This window comes from Mauremys reevesii, linkage group 14, assembly GCF_016161935.1.
Source record: "Mauremys reevesii isolate NIE-2019 linkage group 14, ASM1616193v1, whole genome shotgun sequence".
Lineage (NCBI taxonomy): Eukaryota > Metazoa > Chordata > Testudines > Geoemydidae > Mauremys > Mauremys reevesii.
Window position 1 is genome coordinate 27,260,953 of NC_052636.1, and position 17,840 is coordinate 27,278,792.

Genomic DNA, 17,840 nt, shown 5'->3' on the forward strand with positions numbered 1-17,840 from the left:
TTGTTTTTCTCCAAATCCAGGAGAGAAATATTTATTGAACACTTTTACCTCTTCTGCATTATTTTTGATAATTCTGCCATTTCTATCTAGTAAGTGACCACTACCGTTGTTAGGATTAATTTTGTACTTAATATACTTTTTAAAACTTCCTTCTTATTTTTCATTGATTGATCATTGATTTCTGATAGCTTCCCTTACCAATTTTCTACAAATCTGACCTCCTAACTTATAGTCTTTACTATTGACTTCCCCTTTCTTCCATATATTTTATTTGGAGAGTGTTGGGATTCCTACCAGGGAGCCACCAGCAGGGTCCAGAGACAGCCCCATCTCCTGTATCAAGCTCTGGCTAGTAGCTATGTGATAAATGTGATGACCCTGCCTCCGTCTGTCAGCTGGGAGACACAAAGGTTCTCTCTTTCTACCCTCTGATGCCGCCTGGCTGTTCTAGGCAAGGTGGGGTGGGACTCTGTTAACATGTGCCTCCATTTACCTGGTGCTGCTGTTCCGTGAATAGTGGGGCAGCAGGTACTGAGTGTTGAATTCTTGCTCTTTCAGGGGCCAGTGACCTTCGAGGAGGTGGCTGTGTATTTCACCAGGGAAGAGTGGGCTCTGCTGGACCCCACTCAGAGAGCCCTCTACAGGGATGTCATGCAGGAGAACTATGAGAATGTGACCTCGCTGGGTAAGGATTCCCGTCCTCTTGGAATAGGAAATGAAGAGATAAGGTTCATGCCAGCCCCACAATGCCACCTCTACTCTGTCCTGTTTCAGCATCACCCCAATATGCCAGTGACACACACACACTACCAGAGACCCTCCCCTGCTGCAGAACACTTTGGGAACAGCGCACAGGAGCCGTATTGCAGTGTCAAATAGCTCCTGTTTGCTCAAGTAAACTTCTTTGAGATGGGGTAATCACATCCACACGGAGTATTTGAGATGTGGGCGTACCATGGATTTGTGTAGAGGCAATATGATATTTTATGTCTTATTATCTATTTCTTAATGATTCCCAACATTCTGTTCGCTTTTTTCACTGCTGCTGCACAGTGAGTGGATGTTTTCAGAGAACTATCCACAGTGACTCCAAGATCTCTCTCTTGAGTGGAAACAGCTAATTTAGATCCGATCATTTTGTATGTATAGCTGGGATTATGTTTTCCAATGGGCTGCAATATGTGTTATCCTGACATCTAGTACTGCTGAGATCCTGCATTCAGTGATATCCCTGCCCTTCCTGTTCCCTTTCTCCACTGAACCCCACCGGCCCATGCTTCCTGTTCCCAGCTTCCCCAGGACTCTCTCACTGTCTCTGAACCTCTCTGTCAGCAAGAAGCAGTGCCAGGGACACTTGCCCTCTCTCTGGAGTCTTTGATTTCTGGGACATGGATTTACTTTCTCTGTGTTTTAGGGACTCTTTGAAATTGAGTGTCTGTGATATTAACCACAGTGCAACCTGGACTGTTGAACAGCTGTGTCCCCTCAGTTCCCAAGCTGGGGTGCCTTTTACACTGCTCTACTGTGAGAACAGCCACTCCTGGGCAGGTAACGCACAGTCTCCAGCATGTAACTCACTCCCAGCTACACAGTATTGAGTGCTGCTAGTTAGTGACTTATAAGTTACAGTGCAGCACAGGAGAACCCCAGAAAATTCTCTGCTCCCAGACTTCTCCCAGAAATGTGCATCTTTCCCTGTCCAGCACACTCCTGAACAACGCAAGCTCATATGAAGTCTGTCATTTCATCAGTGGAAAATGACATGCGCCAACCTTGTTATCCCAGATGGAGTTTCCAACACACTTTATTACAAACACACTGGTTAGATAAAGAATAAAACAAGATAGTTAATCAAAAAAAATATTTTAAGATACAGATAATGAGGCATAAAGCTCAGAATTGTTTACAAAAGAAATGCAAAGATAAAACACAAATTAACGTCTAAGTTAACAAGCTAAAATGGATTCAAAGCAAATGTTTCTCTCTCCATGTGCTGAGACATGCTGGTTTTCCTTTCAGCCAGGACTCGGCCTAACCCACCCCTTCCTCCCACGTTCAGCTCTTCAGGAGTTGTCATGAGCAGAGGGAAAGGGGAGAGAGAGAGAGAGAGTCTGAAGCATTTTCCTCACCTCTTTTTATAATTCTGTCCTTTGTACTAGAAACAACTTCAGTTCTCAGCTGAGTCATGGTGCCAGGCTTTCTGTCGGAGATATGAGAATTGGGAGGGAAAGTCTACAGAAAAAGCTTTGGAGCTTTGGTCAAGCTAGTAGGCCTGAAGTATTAGCTGATCTTGCTTCTCTGTGTAAAGGGCATAGAAAAGCAGAGTGGAATGGAAAATCCCCCAGATTGGGGAACAAGTGAAGCCAGGGGGCTGGACTCGATGATCTTTCAAGGTCCCTTCCAGTTCTAGGAGATTGGTATATCTCCAATTATTTATTTTAATTTAAATCCCCCAAATTGGGGAACAATGGCTTTGTGTGCATAAGGGCCCTAGTAGGTGAAGTGGAAAGTCCCCAAACACACTGATTTGCAGTAACCGAACTTTTGAAACATAACCACAATGGAAGTGTTAAAAAAGTCAAACCACAAACTAGAGTATGAATAACAATAACAGGAAAGGCCGAATATGGAAAACTGATTGTTCAGTTTGCTTTTGACCTGCATCATATTTGGCAATATATTCCAAATAAGGAAATTAACGTGCAACGTATGTGCCATTGATTGTGGTTTTAAGCTTTAAAAGGCTTGTGTGATTTTTAGCTCAGGGGGACAGTATTCCAATAGCTGTCGCCCCCTACGCACTTTTAACCAAGAAAAGAGCCTCAGGCTGAGCTGATTCAAAATCAATCGTGTGGTTGTTTTCCGCAACAACTTCAAGTGGTCCCTATGATGGAACGTAAATGTCTTCTTCACACCTTCCCCCTGCAGGAGAATGGCTGTTTGACCAGCTGTTTGCCTTGCTGTCTCTGAGGAACTGCTCTGGGGGTGTTCCCCAGAATTGTAACTTTTTCCATAATCTCATACTGTAAAATCTCATAACTTTACAGATAGTGTTACTACACATTTTAACAGGAGGATAATATTCAGTAGATTATGCATTTTCAAATGATATCTCACAAGCCATACTGTGTACAAAATTGATAATTTTCTAGAAGAGTGAGCATAGGGGTTGTGGCAAAGTTCCTCCTCTCCTCTAGTAGGTCCTGCGCTTATTGGCGGATTTCTTCCCCTCAGTGGTTTTCCCCTTGGGTGAAACCCATAGTCTGGATCAACTACTCCTATGTCTGATTAGAAGTAGCGGGGCTAGGGGGGAACCCAGGCCCGCCCTCTACTCTGGGTTCCAGCCCAGGGCCCTGTGAATTGCAGCAGTCTCTATAGTGCTACTTGTAACCGCTGCTTGACCACTACAGCTCCCTGGGCTACTTCCCCATAGCCTCCTTCAAACACCTTCTTTATCCTCACCACAGGATCCTCTTGGTGTCTGATGCTGCTTGATTGTACGGTGTTTTCCTCAATCCTCCAGTAGTACCCCATCTCAGTTCTTAGTTCCTTGTGTCTCTTGCTCCCAGCTCCTCATGCACACTTCTTTCCTCTGGCTCCTCCTCCCCAGACTGGAGTGAGCTCCCCTTTTTATACCAGGTGCCTTGATTAGCCTGTCCTGATTGGCTGCAGGTGCTCCAATCAATTTAGCTCTCTCCGGTGCCTTCTAGAAAGTTCTTAATTGGCCCCAGGTGCCTTGATTAGCCTGGAGCAACTGCCATTTTGGTTCCTATGGTCCTAGGGATTTGCTTAGCCTGGAGCTAACATACCTGCTCCTCAATACTTTCCTGTAGCCATCCGGCCTTGCTCCATCACAGGGTGTAGACTGACACAGTGTCTGTGTGTGTGTTCCCAGCAGATATGTGGGTATTTCAATCCCTCATAAGCACAGTGTTTGGCATCTTCATGGACCTGGGGAACTGGTCCTGCGAATTCACTGGTTTACCAAGTGTGACACTGTATGGAATTGTGAGACACTTTGGTATTAATAATAAAATAATATAATCTTATCAAATTGCAATGAATCATGCTAGATATGCCATTTAAGGTGTCAGGGGAAATGTTATGATTTTCCAAGTATGATCATTTTGTTTCTATGTCTGTATCACCTTTGTATTGTGAGTTATAGATATGTAGGGTATATCTGTATTTCCAGACTTGTGCAGTGTTTCTGGGTGACACCCCCAGACATATTGGCATCAACACTGCCTAGCCTGTTTGATGGCCCATTGAGGGTCATCAGCTGTACAATGAGCCCATGGAAAGGACCAAGGGGATACACCTATTGCGTCAGCAAGACATGCCGGGGTATGCCTGTGTAATGAGAACTCCAAGGCTTTTCCATGCCACATGCTGTGAAGCTTGTGTTTGGGACACAGGAAGTACAAGCCACATAGCAAAAGGAATATAAAGGGCAGCTGCATCATCTCCATTTTGTCTTCAATCCCCTTGCGTGCCTCTGGAGCAACTTCTCTACAAACTGAACCCTGGAACAAAGGACTGAATGACCCATCCAAGCTATGGATGTGTTCCAGACGGACTTCCAAGCCAGCAACTCACCAATACTGCTAAGAACCTAATATATCCATTTTGGAATGTATCTGACTGCTTTCCCATTTAACTTCTTTCTGCTTTTCTTTCGTTTAAACCTTCAGTTTAGATGCTAAGGATTGGCTGGCAGTGTGGTATTTTGGGTAAGATCCAAACCTATACTGGCTTGGTGATGTGGCTGACCTTTGGGGTCAGAAGATCATTTTGTTTATGTGAGCAGAGTTTTGAAATAACCTCTCACTGTACTGGGCCTAAGTGCTGATTAGGAGTCAGAGAACTGGGATGCAATAAAGGGGGCCGTGTGATTTCTTTTTTCAGCTTCTCGATAACCCGAGTGGGTGATCCCTTTTTCAGCCTGCCCTGATCTTGGCATTCTCAGTGAGAACTGCCTCTGGCCCACCAGGTCATACTAAGCACTGAAGTTAAATTAATAGAATGTTTTTTATGACAAAGTCTTATGAAATCAAGTGAACTCCTTTGTTTTCTTTCATCTGAGCAGGGTTTCCTGTTACCCAGCCTGATGTGATCTCCCAGCTGGAACAAGGGGAAGAGCCATGGGTCCCAGACCTCCAGCGTTCAGAGGAAAGAGAGATCCTGAGAGCTCCCTGCACAGGTGAGGAAACATTAAACCACCCAGAATCTGTAAGTGCCTGAAGGAAACATCTGGGATGCCCAACAAAGCCCTTGGGGAGATCTCTCAGTTCATTATTATCCCTAGCAGGAGTCGTATCCACAGGGTAACTATAGCTCATGGCTTCTTATAGATACTAGCAGACACCAGGCAGTAGCTTCCTCCCTTCCCCCTGCGTATTTGGATGGGATGTGAAGGCTGAATTCATCCCCCTCCTCTCTCCTATTTGGGGGAAGAGTTTGGGGGAGTTCAGCTCCTGATTTTTATTTGACCTGTTTTCAGCACTTGTTTTGGTTTGGTCTTCCCCTTTCCATCCCTGTTTGAGGTTTCTGTCTCTGTCACAGCAGGTGATGCAATGGCATGTGAGAAAGAGGAGCAGAATTTTCAGCCTGAAGATGTCGAGCCAGTGGGTAAAAACAGAGCATTATCGCAAAGATCGAAAAGGAATGTGTCCAGGAGTCATGAGCAGGGAAACTCCTGGGAGATTCAGCACAGACCAGAAACAGAGCAAGGAAACCAGCCAGGAGAGAAATTGGATAAATTTATTTTCTCTTGGGGAACTCAGAAGGTCCTCATGGAAACCACAACACAACAGGAAATCCTTAGGCGAAAGAGAAAAAATACATGCCCTGAGTGTGGGAAAAACTTCATTCACGGATCAAACCTTTCTGTTCATCTGAGAATCCACACAGGGGAGAGACCCTACAAATGCAGTGAGTGTGGGAAAACCTTCAATCGCAGCTCACGCCTTATTGCCCATCAGAAAATCCACACAGGGGATAGGCCCTATAAATGCTGTGAGTGTGGAAAATGCTTCACTGAGAGTTCAGACCTTTCTGTACATCAGAGAATCCACACAGGGGAGAGGCCCTACAAATGCAGTGAGTGTGGGAAAACCTTCAATCGCAGTTCGGACCTTATTAGGCATCAAACAATCCACACAGGGGACAGGCCCTACGAATGCAGTGGATGTGGAAAATGCTTCACTAGCAGCTCAAACCTTTCTCAACATCAGAGAATCCACACAGGGGAGAGGCCTTACGAATGCCGTGAGTGTGGGAAAACCTTCACTTACAAATCAGGCCTTTCTAGACATCAGAGAATCCACACAGGGGACAGGCCCTATGAATGCAGTGAGTGTGGGAAAACCTTCAATCGCAGATCAGGCCTTTCTAGACATCAGAGAATCCACACAGGGGACAGGCCCTACGAATGCAGAGAGTGTGGGAAAACCTTCACTCAAATATCAGCCCTTTCTCAACATCAGAGAATCCACACAGGGGACAGGCCCTATGAATGCAGAGAGTGTGGGAAAACCTTCACTCAAATATCAGCCTTTTCTCAACATCAGAGAATCCACACAGGGGAGAGGCCCTTTGAATGCCGTGAGTGTGGGAAAACCTTCACTTACAAATCAGGCCTTTCTAGACATCGGAGAATCCACACAGGGAAAGACCCTACGAATGCCGTGAGTGTTGTAAAACCTTCAGTCGCAGCTCGCACCTTATTAGTCATCAAACAATCCACACAGGGACAGGCCCTATGTATGCAGTGAGTGTGGGAAAACGTTCACTCAAAGTTCAGCCCTTTCTGTTCATCAGAGAAGCCACACAGATGAGAGGCCCTATGAATGCAGAGAGTGTAGGAAAACCTTCACTCACAGATCAACCCTTTCTGTTCATCAGAGGATCCACAGAGGGGAAAGGCCCTATGTATGCAGTGAGTGTGGGAAAACGTTCACTCAAAGTTCAGCCCTTTCTCTTCATCAGAGAATCCACACAGGGGAGAGGCCCTATGAATGCAGAGAGTGTGGGAAAACCTTCAATCACCGCTCACACCTTATTACCCATCAGAGACTCCACACAGGGGAGAGGCCCTATAAATGCTGTGAGTGTGGAAAATGCTTCACAAAGAGTTCAGCCCTTTCTCAACATCAGAGAATCCACACAGGGGAGAGGCCCTATGTATGCCATGAGTGTGGGAAAACCTTCTCTTGGCACTCAGCCCATGTTAGCCATCAGAGAATCTGCAAGAGAGATCAACATTGTAAAAATCTCTAGGGCTATCAATACTTTGTTTTTTTAATACTTTTCCTGATTCCCACATAGTAACTTTTCAAGCTCTTTGAACTGTTTGCAGCACCGTTATCCCTCAGCTTGGCCAGATGAGTGGCCCATTTTTGCCTTTCGCAGTTCGCCCTCTTTTGAGATGGACCTATTTGTCCTTTCTATTGTCCCACAAGTAACTGGAGTGTGTCCTTCCTATGAGGAACCAGGGAGCATCACGTTTATACCATTCCTCCTATTGCAAAGTTATTGTTAGAGTCACCAGTGATACAGATTGTATCCTTGCCAGTTGTTCTCACGTTGCTCTGGGTTGTGCTGAAGAGCAGTTATGTTGAGAATTTTTCAAATTATATGTAAATGAAGAGGAGCAGGGGCAGGAAAAAAGTATAATTTCAGCTTCTGTGACACTGGAAGGAGATGGGGTGACTCAGAGATTCCCTCCTTCCCCTTCACTGCAGAACTGTTACCTTTTGCCTGAGCCAGGTAGAGTTTATCTTCGTCACATTCTATCCATCCACTTTTCAAAGTGTCATGTGATGAAGCATTCTCCGTTGTCTGTGCTTGCAGATGATGTTTTGACTTCTTTAATCCTATATCAGAGTCGCTATGACTGGAGATGAAAGTGTCAAAGACCTGGGAGGGGAATTCAAATGGATCCCAAATACAGTGTGATCATTTAGAGTTTAAATTCCAGGTTCCAGCTATTGTAAAGCCACTTCTGGCAAGAGGGCTGTTTTTCCCTCATTATGGGCATGCTGGGATACTAAAAAAATTGTAAATAACATAACTGACTATTGAGACAGGGATGAGGGAAGCAGGTTTGAATGGATCAGAGGACAATGTGGTGGGAAAATCTCTTGTCCCGACTCTGAATAATCAGATGTAACCTGCTCTGGAATTTCACTTGACACTTTCTTTGTCATGTATTGTCTCTCTGTGATGTGGGTTTCTATCTTTCCTGAAGGCTGTTTGGTCACCCAATTGGATATTAGTTCAGTTTGATAGGATGTAGCTCAGATTTATTGAAGAATGTAAGACAATGACCCTTTGCTAAAGTCCTCATTTATGATTTCAGCTTTGCTTTTTCCCCATCCCTCCATGATGATATGGAGAAAGTTGAAGTGCAATTCTATCAACAGGAGAGAACTCTCTAATTTACTGGACAGGCTAACAAAGAAATAGCAGTGATTTAAAATCTCCACTCAGAAATGGTGAACAACAGCAGAACCCCAACTAACTGAAGGAAGTGCATCTGATCACAGTGTATTTCAGTTGTTTAAGGCAATATTGTCTCCAATGATCTGGGAAGAGAATTCCATGGTAAGTGGTTTTGAACTAGGCAAAATGCCCATGTGTTTGTTTCCCAGAGCATTTGTAACCCAGGCCCTACAGAAGATCTCTCCTAGTAAATCCTATGCTATGGGAAATGCAGCCTTTCATAACACAGATGTTGAGGAAATAGAAGTGGAGTGTTTGGTTGAATTTATCCTTTGTAGGCGCTAAAGATGTGTATAAAATGAAACCAGTGTTGAAAATGTAATAGCTTCAGAAAAATAGCCATGTTTGAATAGAATCTCCAGCTCTGGTAACTAACGAAGATTCTGATCCCAGGTCTGTATCCAGTCCCTTCCCTGGACCTGTGCCACCAAATTAAAGAAAAGCTGGGCATGTTTCAGGAAGCCACTCCTCATTAACATTGCTGAGATTTTAAGTGGTTTTGTAAAGTATTCTTCAGAGAAGTGTAAATTTACCCTATCCAAAACCAAGGATTTGGAAAGAGCTGAGGTTGAAAGAGTCCACACCCAGTTCTTGGTTTCCACCCCAGTAAAGGAAGCTATGGTGACCCAAGGAAAATGGTTTGTACAACTCCACTTCCTAGTTCAGTGTCACTGATTACACTTCCAAAGTATGCCAGGGTTAGATTGAGAACAGTCATCCTTCACTTTTTGGATGCAAAGAGAGAGTGCTTCATAGGACAGTCCTTCCCTGTGGATCCCAAACTGGCTGCCTGATTGGGTAACAAGGACTTTCAGGCTGTAGAAATGATGGTAACCAATGAGGCAACGTATTTCTCAGCCTCCAATTTCAGACTTCCAGATACACGCATGTTGAGTCCTGATTCTATGGTTTTGTGTCTGACGCTGTGGCTACACAATTAAGCTGATGTTGGCACAGCTGCACCAATGTAGCTGCGCTGCTATAGCACTGCTATAACAGATGCTCTAAGCCAATGAGAGAGATTTCTCTCATCAGACTTGATTAGTCCAGCCCCCGCAAGCGGCGGTGGCTATGTTGGCAGGAGAAGCTCTCCCGCTCATGTAGCACTATCTACATGAGCAGTAACTACGTTGCTCATCTGTGTGGATTTTTCACACCCCTAAGCAATATAGTTATCCCGATAAATGTCTTTAGTGTAGACCAGGCCTTAGTTTTCTCTTGTGTTTTATGCATTTACCTTACTTCTCTACCTCCTCCTACTTTGAAAGATTACAAAGTGTGAAAAAAGAGGTATTTTTCTCCATGATGCAAACATTGCGACATAGAAGACCCCTTCTACCAACACACATGGCAGAAGAACCCGAGATATATGAACTCACAGAAGTGTTGGGACTCACGTTGGAAGAAACCACAACTTGAGCCAAGGTTCAGTTGTTGGCAATGGGGATTAAAAGAAAACTAACATATATGACAAGAATTTGTGATCTTTGAATATGTTATTGTTACCAGTTAAAATGAAATTATAGGTGAAGTTATTGGATAAAGAGTAAGAGACTGTGTGATAATGTGAATTATTTTGGAAAACTGAAAGTCATCTTGTTTTTGTGTTTTGTTAGTCATACAGGAAATGATGGCTAATCTTGAAAAGTTAATTTGATTTAATTTACCCTGGTTCCTCAACTGTTGCTACAGCTCTAGTACCCATCAATCCAAAGACTGAGAGAAATGGAGAGTTCCAACCATTGTCCTTTTACTATCTTATTGTTCCTCTCTCTGTTTTTTGTGCTGGCCTTTCTATTCTATTACTTTCTGCCTTTGTTTAGTGGTAACAGTTGGTTTCCATCACTCACGTTTGTTTAAATCTCTATCCGTTGTGAAATAAATTTTTGCTTGTTCAATAACTGTACTCAGGTGCTGTGTGAGATACAGTAGCAATGGTCCACAGTAAAACTAGTAACCTGGGATACTTGGGGAAGAGAGGATCTGGGATTTCACCGAGTATCTGGTGATCCGGGCTGGACCCCAGAGGGGGACACATTGAAGGAACTCAAGGGTTAAGATGGCTGCTGTAGCTCAGAGGAGGGTCCTTGAGTTCCAGCAGGCTGGTGAATTTGGTCACTAACATCCAGCTGCCAAATGCAAAAGTCCCTCTTCCTTGTGGCAGGTGGCAACAAGGAGACTCACAGCCCTCAGCACCCTGAGAAGGGTCACACTGTGTCTCTATGTTGATCCACCTGTCAAATTCACACAGGAAAGCTCCGATAGCACAAAACTCTGCCCTATGAAATCATGGAACATGTGCTCTTTGCTCTGTGAAAGCATGTAAAGAATCCAAGCGCTGGAGGACAGGGTTTGGGTGCAGAGCGACCTAGACAAATTGGAGGATTGGGCCCAAAGAATTCTGAGGAGGTTCAACAAGGAGAAGTGCAGAGTCCTGCACTTAGGACGGAAGAATCCTATGCACTGCCACAGCCTGGAAAACCTGGAACTACCTGTCTCTGTGAACACCTGTGATGATCAAGACTGAGTTGGGACACCTGTTCTGCTTCAATCATTTATTGTCTCTCTGTTCTCTCCTTCTTCTCCCCGCAATTCCTCATCTCCAATATGTCTACCTTTCTCCTCTTGCTCCCTCTCCCCTGCCCTTTCCCAGTGGCAGCAGCTTGCAGGGCTTCTCCCCTGGTAGCTGGTGCTCATTATAAATCAAATAAATCAAAACACTTCCACCTGCAAGTGGATTTAGCCCAGGACCCTCAGAGTCAGCAGCTGTTACCCCCCCCCCCCCCCAGCTCTCTGCTCAGGTGTCCTAGCGCTGGAAGCCTCCTGTTTCGATCCTAAAATAGTGTTTTTGCAGCGGGGAGCTGAAATTTTGGACCGGACATTGTAGCTCCACCGTTATTTTATTGAATTGCTTCAAAACAGCAAGTGTAGAAAGTCTCCTAAGTGCCAGGCTCTCTGCCATGGAAACAGCTGCCCCTGCTCTCCAGGAGTCTGTGCGCTCCACTCAGCAATGTACACACCTGCTCCACACTGAAGGGGGGTCAGACAGTGACGGTAACGCAAATCTTCAGACTATTAACCCAAGTCCCTTCCTTTCTTTAACCCAGGACGTGCCAGTCACCTGTTAGCCATGGCGTTATCTTCACCTTCAAATACCTCTCAGGACATTGAACAGAGGAAGTGAACCCCCACCCCAATGGCTCCCTGTACCTAGGTACCAAACCTGCCCCTGGAGACTGTCTGGTTTTATATTCTTAGAGCTTTTTCTCTTCAAACCCCTTATCCCAATCTCTGGGCCAACCTCCACATTTCAGAGTTTAGAATTTACTCTCATCCCCCTCGTATGGCACTTTCCATGTGACTGAGACAAAGCAAGTCGGGGAAGCTCCATGGCTAATGAAAACCGATGCTCTGGGTCAGGCCTGAACTCATAACCCCAGCAGTGCGCCTCCCTCAGTAGCCAGTTGTACCCCTGTAGGTGGGAAGTAGGCAGTTACCTGTGTCTGTGATTAATAGCATTGGTGGCTAATGGAAAGGCTGATGGTTCAAACCCAGGTGAAGATGGAGGTGTTTGTTTAGTGATGAGAATCAAGTGCATTTTAACAGGTAGGAAAACGCCTCAATTCTGGTCTAGCCTCATTGGGCAAGCATAAGCGGTACTTTTGCCAGCTGCGTTGGTGGTAGAGTGGTGAGCATAGCTGCCTTCTAAGCAGTTGACTTGCGTTCGATTCCCAGCCAATGCTGTGAGGTGACATTTTCTGAGGTGGGAATTGGTTTAATTTCAGTCACATTGTATCAGTTTATCAATGGAAGGAGAGAATCAATGTCCTGCAGGTCATTAAACACCCAGTGGAGGAAGAAAGGGGCGGGACTATAGAGTGAGCAGGTGGAGTCATCCCGGTATTACAATGTTTGGTTGATGTTTTTTTCCTTTACTTCCCTCTCCCTCTTAGACTCAGAGCCTTTAAGGTCAGAAGGGACCAGTGTGATCATTAATTTATCTGCAAAAAGAATAAGGAGTCCTTGTAGCACCTTAGAGACTAACAAATTTATTTGAGCATAAGCTTTTGTGGGCTAAAACCCACTTATTTGTTTAAAAGGAAGTTCTTCTCCACGCAGCGCACAGTCAGCTTGTGGAACTCCTTGCCTGAGAAGGTTGTGAAGGCTAGGACTATAAGAATGTTTAAAAGGGAACTGGATAAATTCATGGTGGCTAAGTCCATAAATGGCTATTAGCCAGGATGAGTAAGAATGGTGTCCCTTGCCTCTGTTCGTCAGAGGATGGAGATAGATGGCAGGAGAGAGATCACTTGATCATTGCCTGTTAGGTTCACTCCCTCTGGGTCACCTGGCATTGGCCACTGTCGGTAGACAGATACTGGGCTAGATGGACCTTTGGTCTGACCCGGTACGGCTGTTCTTATGTTCTTATCGGATGCATGCAGTTAAAAATACAGTAGGAAGATATATATACACACAGAGAACATGAAAAAAATGGTGCTGCCATACACACTATAACGAGCGATCAGTTAACGTGAGCTGTTATCAGCAAGAGAAAAAACCTGATGTTGGGAGGAACAGGAGAAAGGACAAAAGAAGCAAGAGACAAAGAGAAAGGAGTGAGGGATGAAGGAATAGGTGTAACATATAGGTCAATCCCTTATGTCCCCAATGATTCTAAGGGACAAAATCCCAGGTGCGGAATAAAATTCTGCCTCCTTAACCTCGTGTTTTCCATGCCTAGAATTCAATTGTCACCAGATGGATCAGACTGAACAGGTTTCAGTCCTCGAGGAGGCTCTTACCTTCTAAACAGGGACGGCTGTTTTCTAGTAAAATCACTAAAAGGGAAGGAGAAAACTCAAAAGAGGTTCCTCCTGGCGCTCATGTCCGTGAACCCGAATACTCTCTCAGTCCTCAAAGAGAGACCTGGAGAAGGAGACTTGCTGAAGCAAAGCCACAGGGGTCTCTGAGGTTTCCCTGGCCCCTCGCCCCGTCCTGCCTGGCTGATGTCAGCATCTCTCTGTGAGGTCACCACCTCCCCACCACTTGGACCAATAGGCTGAGGTCCTGCAAAAGGCCTTTGTGATGTCACTGCCACACCCCTCCCTTGCTGTGCCAATGTCCTGCCCCTGGCCAGGCACTTTGCAGGTTTGAGCTACGCCCTGTGGATCACCCCACTCAAGGAGCGTTCGTTCTAGGCAGCAAGCCGGCTAGACAGGGAAACATCAGACGCTGCTCCCAATGCTGCACTCAGTTTTTCAGAAATGAGTCGACTTTATGGTCAGAAGAGACCATTAGAACATCTAATCTGACCCTCTGCATATCACAGTCCTCCTGTATGACACAATAGCTACTTTTTGAAGCTAACACATTCCAGAAAGGCATCTAGTCTTCATTAAATAACATCAGGAGATGGAGAATCCACCACTTTCCTTGGTAGCTTGTTCCTGTGGTGAATCATCCTTGCTGTTGAACATTTGTGCCTTATTTGTAATATGAATTTGTCTCTTTTCACCTTCCAGCCATTGGGTCTTGTTATGCCTTTCTCTGCTCGATTAAAGACCCCTTTAATACCCAATCTTTTCTCTCCCTGAAGGCGCTTCAACACTTCAGTGAAGTCACCTTTCAATCTTCTTTTGATCAGCTAAACAGGTTGAGCTCTTTCAATAGCTCCCTAGAAGGCATTTTTCTCCAGCCCTCAGAACATTTGGTGGCTCTTTGCTGCCCCAGCAGAGCAGTTTGCAGGGACCACTGGAGTGGTTCATGAACAGAACATAAGAACGGCCGTACCGGGTCAGACCAAAGGTCCATCTAGACCAGTATCTGCCTACCGACAGTGGCCAATGCCAGGTGCCCCAGAGGAAGTGAACCTAACAGGCAATGATCAAGTGATCTCTCTCCTGCCATCCATCTCCATCCTCTGACGAACAGAGGCTAGGGACACCATTCTTACCCATCCTAGCTAATAGCCATTTATGGACTTAACCACCATGAATTTATCCAGTTCCCTTTTAAACATTGTTATAGTCCTAGCCTTCACAACCTCCTCTGGTAAGGAGTTGCACAAGTTGACCGTGCACTGCATGAAGAAGAACTTCCTTTTATGTGTTTTAAACCTGCTGCCTATTAATTTCATTTGGTGACCCCTAGTTCTTGTATTATGGGAACAAGTAAATAACTTTTCCTTATCCACTTTCTCAACATCACTCATGATTGTATAGACCTCTATCATATCCCCCCTTAGTCTTCTCTTTTCCAAGCTGAAGAGTCCCAGCCTCTTTAATCTTTCCTCGTATGAGACCCTCTCCAAACACCTAATCATTTTAGTTGCCCTTTTCTGAACCTTTTCTAGTGTTAGAATATCTTTTTTGAGGTGAGGAGACCACATCTGTACACAGTATTCGAGATGTGGGCGTACCATGGATTTAAGGGCATAATATATTCTCAGTCTTATTCTCTATCCCCTTTTTAATGATTCCTAACATCCTGTTTGCTTTTTTGACCGCCTCTGCACACTGCATGGACATCTTCAGAGAACTATCCACGATGACTCCGAGATCTTTTTCCTGACTCGTAGCTAAATTAGCCCCCATCATATTGTATGTATAGTTGGGGTTATTTTTTCCAATGTGCATTACTTTACATTTATCCACATTACATTTCATTTGCCATTTAGTTGCCCAATCACTTAGTTTTGTGAGATCTTGTTGAAGTTCTTCACAATCTGCTTTGGTCTTAACTATCTTGAGTAGTTTAGTATCATCTGCAAACTTTGCCACCTCACTGTTAACCCCTTTCTCCAGATCATTTATGAATAAATTGAATAGGATTGGTCCTAGGACTGACCCTTGGGGAACACCACTAGTTTCCCCTCTCCATTCTGAGAATTTACCATTAATTCCTACCCTTTGTTCCCTGTCCTTTAACCAGTTCTCAATCCATGAAAGGATCTTCCCTTTTATCCCATGACAGCTTAATTTATGTAAGAGCCTTTGGTGAGGGACCTTGTCAAAGGCTTTCTGGAAATCTAAGTACCCTATGTCCACCGGATCCCCCTTTTCCACATGTTTGTTGACCCTTTCAAAGAACTCTAATAGATTAGTAAGACACGATTTTCCTTTACAGAAACCATGTTGACTATTGCTCAACAGTTTGTTTTTCTATGTGTCTGACAATTTTATTCTTAACTATTGTTTCGACTAATTTGCCCGGTACCAACGCTAGACTTACCAGTCTGTAATTGCCGGGGTCACCCCTAGAGCCCTTTTTAAATATTGGCGTTACATTAGCTAACTTCCAGTCACTGGGTACCGAAGCGGATTGAAAGGACAGGTTACAAACCTTAGTTAATAGTTCCGCAACTTCACATTTGAGTTCTTTCAGAACTCTTGGGTGAATGCCATCTGGTCCCAGTGACTTGTTAATGTTGAGTTTATCAATTAATTCCAAAACCTCCTGTAGTGATACTTCAATCTGTGACAGTTCCTCAGATTTGTCACCTACAAAAGCCAGCTCAGGTTTGGGAATCTCCCTAACATCCTCAGCCATGAAGACTGAAGCAAAGAATCCATTTAGTTTCTCCGCAATGACTATATCATCTTTAAACGCTCCTTTTGTATTTCGATCGTCAAGGGGTCCCACTGGTTGTTTAGCAGGCTTCCTGCTTCTGATGTATTTAAAAAAAACATTTTGTTATTACCTTTGGAGTTTTTGGCTAGCCGTTCTTCAAACTCCTCTTTGGCTTTTCTTATTACACTCTTGCACTTAAGTTGGCAGTGTTTGTGCTCCTTTCTATTTGCCTCACTAGGATTTGACTTCCACTTTTTAAAGGAAGTGTTTTTATCTCTCACTGCTTCTTTTACATAGTTGTTAAGCCACGGTGGCTCTTTTTTAGTTCTTTTACTGTGTTTCTTAATTTAGGTTATACATTGAAGTTGGGCCTCTATTATGGTGTCTTTAAAAAGGGCCCATGCAACTTGCAGGGATTTCACTTTAGTCACTGTACCTTTTAACCCCCTCATTTTTGTATAGTTCCCCCTTTTGAAATTAAATGCCACAGTGTTGGGCAGTTGAGGTGTTCTTCCCACCACAGGGATGTTGAATGCTATTGTATTATGGTCCCTATTTCCAAGCGGTCCTGCTATAGTTACCTCTTGGACCAGCTCCTGCGCTCCACTCAGGATTAAATCTAGAGTCGCCTCTCCCCTTGTGGGTTCCCGTACCAGCTGCTCCATGAAGCAGTCATTTAAAGTATCGAGAAATTTTATCTCGGCATTTCGTCCTGAAGTGAAATGTTCCCAGTCAATATGGGGATAATTGAAATCCCCCACTATTATTGGGTTCTTAATTTTGATAGCCTCTCTAATTTCCCTTAGCATTTCATCATCACTATTACTGTCCTGGTCAGGTGGTCGATAATAGATCCCTAATGTTATATTTTTACTAGAGCATGAAATTTCTATCCATAGAGATTCTATGGAACATGTGGATTCGCTTAAGATTTTTACTTCATTTGAATCTACACTTTCTTTCACATATAGTGCCACTCCTCCCCCTGCACGACCTGTTCTGTCTTTCCGATATATTTTGTACCCCGGAATGATTGTGTCCCATTGATTGCTCTCAGTCCACCAGGTTTCTGTGATGCCTATTATATCTATATCCTCCATTATCACAAGGCACTCTAGTTCACTCATCTTATTATTTAGACTTCTGGCATTTGTGTACAAGCACTTTAAAAACTTGTCCCTGTTTATTAGCCTGCCTTTTTCTGATGTGCCAGATTCTCTTTTTCTGGGCATAGGGAGTCGGAGGGGTGCTGGGCAGGGGGTTGGTGGGGGTCTCTGGGTGGTGCGGCACTGGGCGTAGAGAGTCGGAGGGGGGCCGGGCAGGGGGTTTGTGGGGGTCTCTGGGTGGTGTGGCACTGGGTGTAGGGAGCCGGAGGGGTGCTGGGCAGGGGGTAGCATGGTGCAGCATGAGCCCGCCCCCAAGGGGAAGAAGCACGATGGCAGTGCAGGGCTGGGCTGGACAGCGTGGGTCTGGCAGCTCCCGGTTTGTAAACGGCCCTTGTACTGGGCTGGGTGGAGTGGGGCTGTCCCTGCCGTGCCATGACCCATCTGCTGTTGCCCCCGGCCAGCCCCTCGCTCTGAGGACTCTGCCCCCCTGCCCCATGTCCCCATTTCCCCCATGGGGGCCCACAAATATGTTTAGCACCGGGCCCACAAAAGGTTAATCTAGCCCTGTTTGGGGTGCAGGCTCTGGGATGGAGTTGGGGGGGCGGAAGGGTTGCAGGCTATGGGGAGGTTGAGTGAGGGGTGCAGGCTCTGAGCTGG

At 44.9% G+C, this 17,840-nt stretch overlaps 1 protein-coding gene across 1 annotated transcript in view; it reads left to right on the plus strand.

Annotated features, from left to right (window-relative positions):
• Nucleotides 1-7,209, plus strand: part of LOC120381732 (zinc finger protein 420-like) — a gene marked incomplete at its 3' end in the record, with an annotated part of 264,899 nt that extends 257,690 nt beyond the window's left edge. Inside the window, exons 3-4 of the mRNA XM_039499847.1 lie at nucleotides 5,846-6,669; nucleotides 6,752-7,209. Of these exons, the coding sequence (XP_039355781.1) occupies nucleotides 5,846-6,669; nucleotides 6,752-7,209 (1,282 nt within the window). The remainder of the gene's footprint in view (nucleotides 1-5,845; nucleotides 6,670-6,751) is intronic.
• Between the last annotated feature and the right edge of the window lie 10,631 nt (nucleotides 7,210-17,840).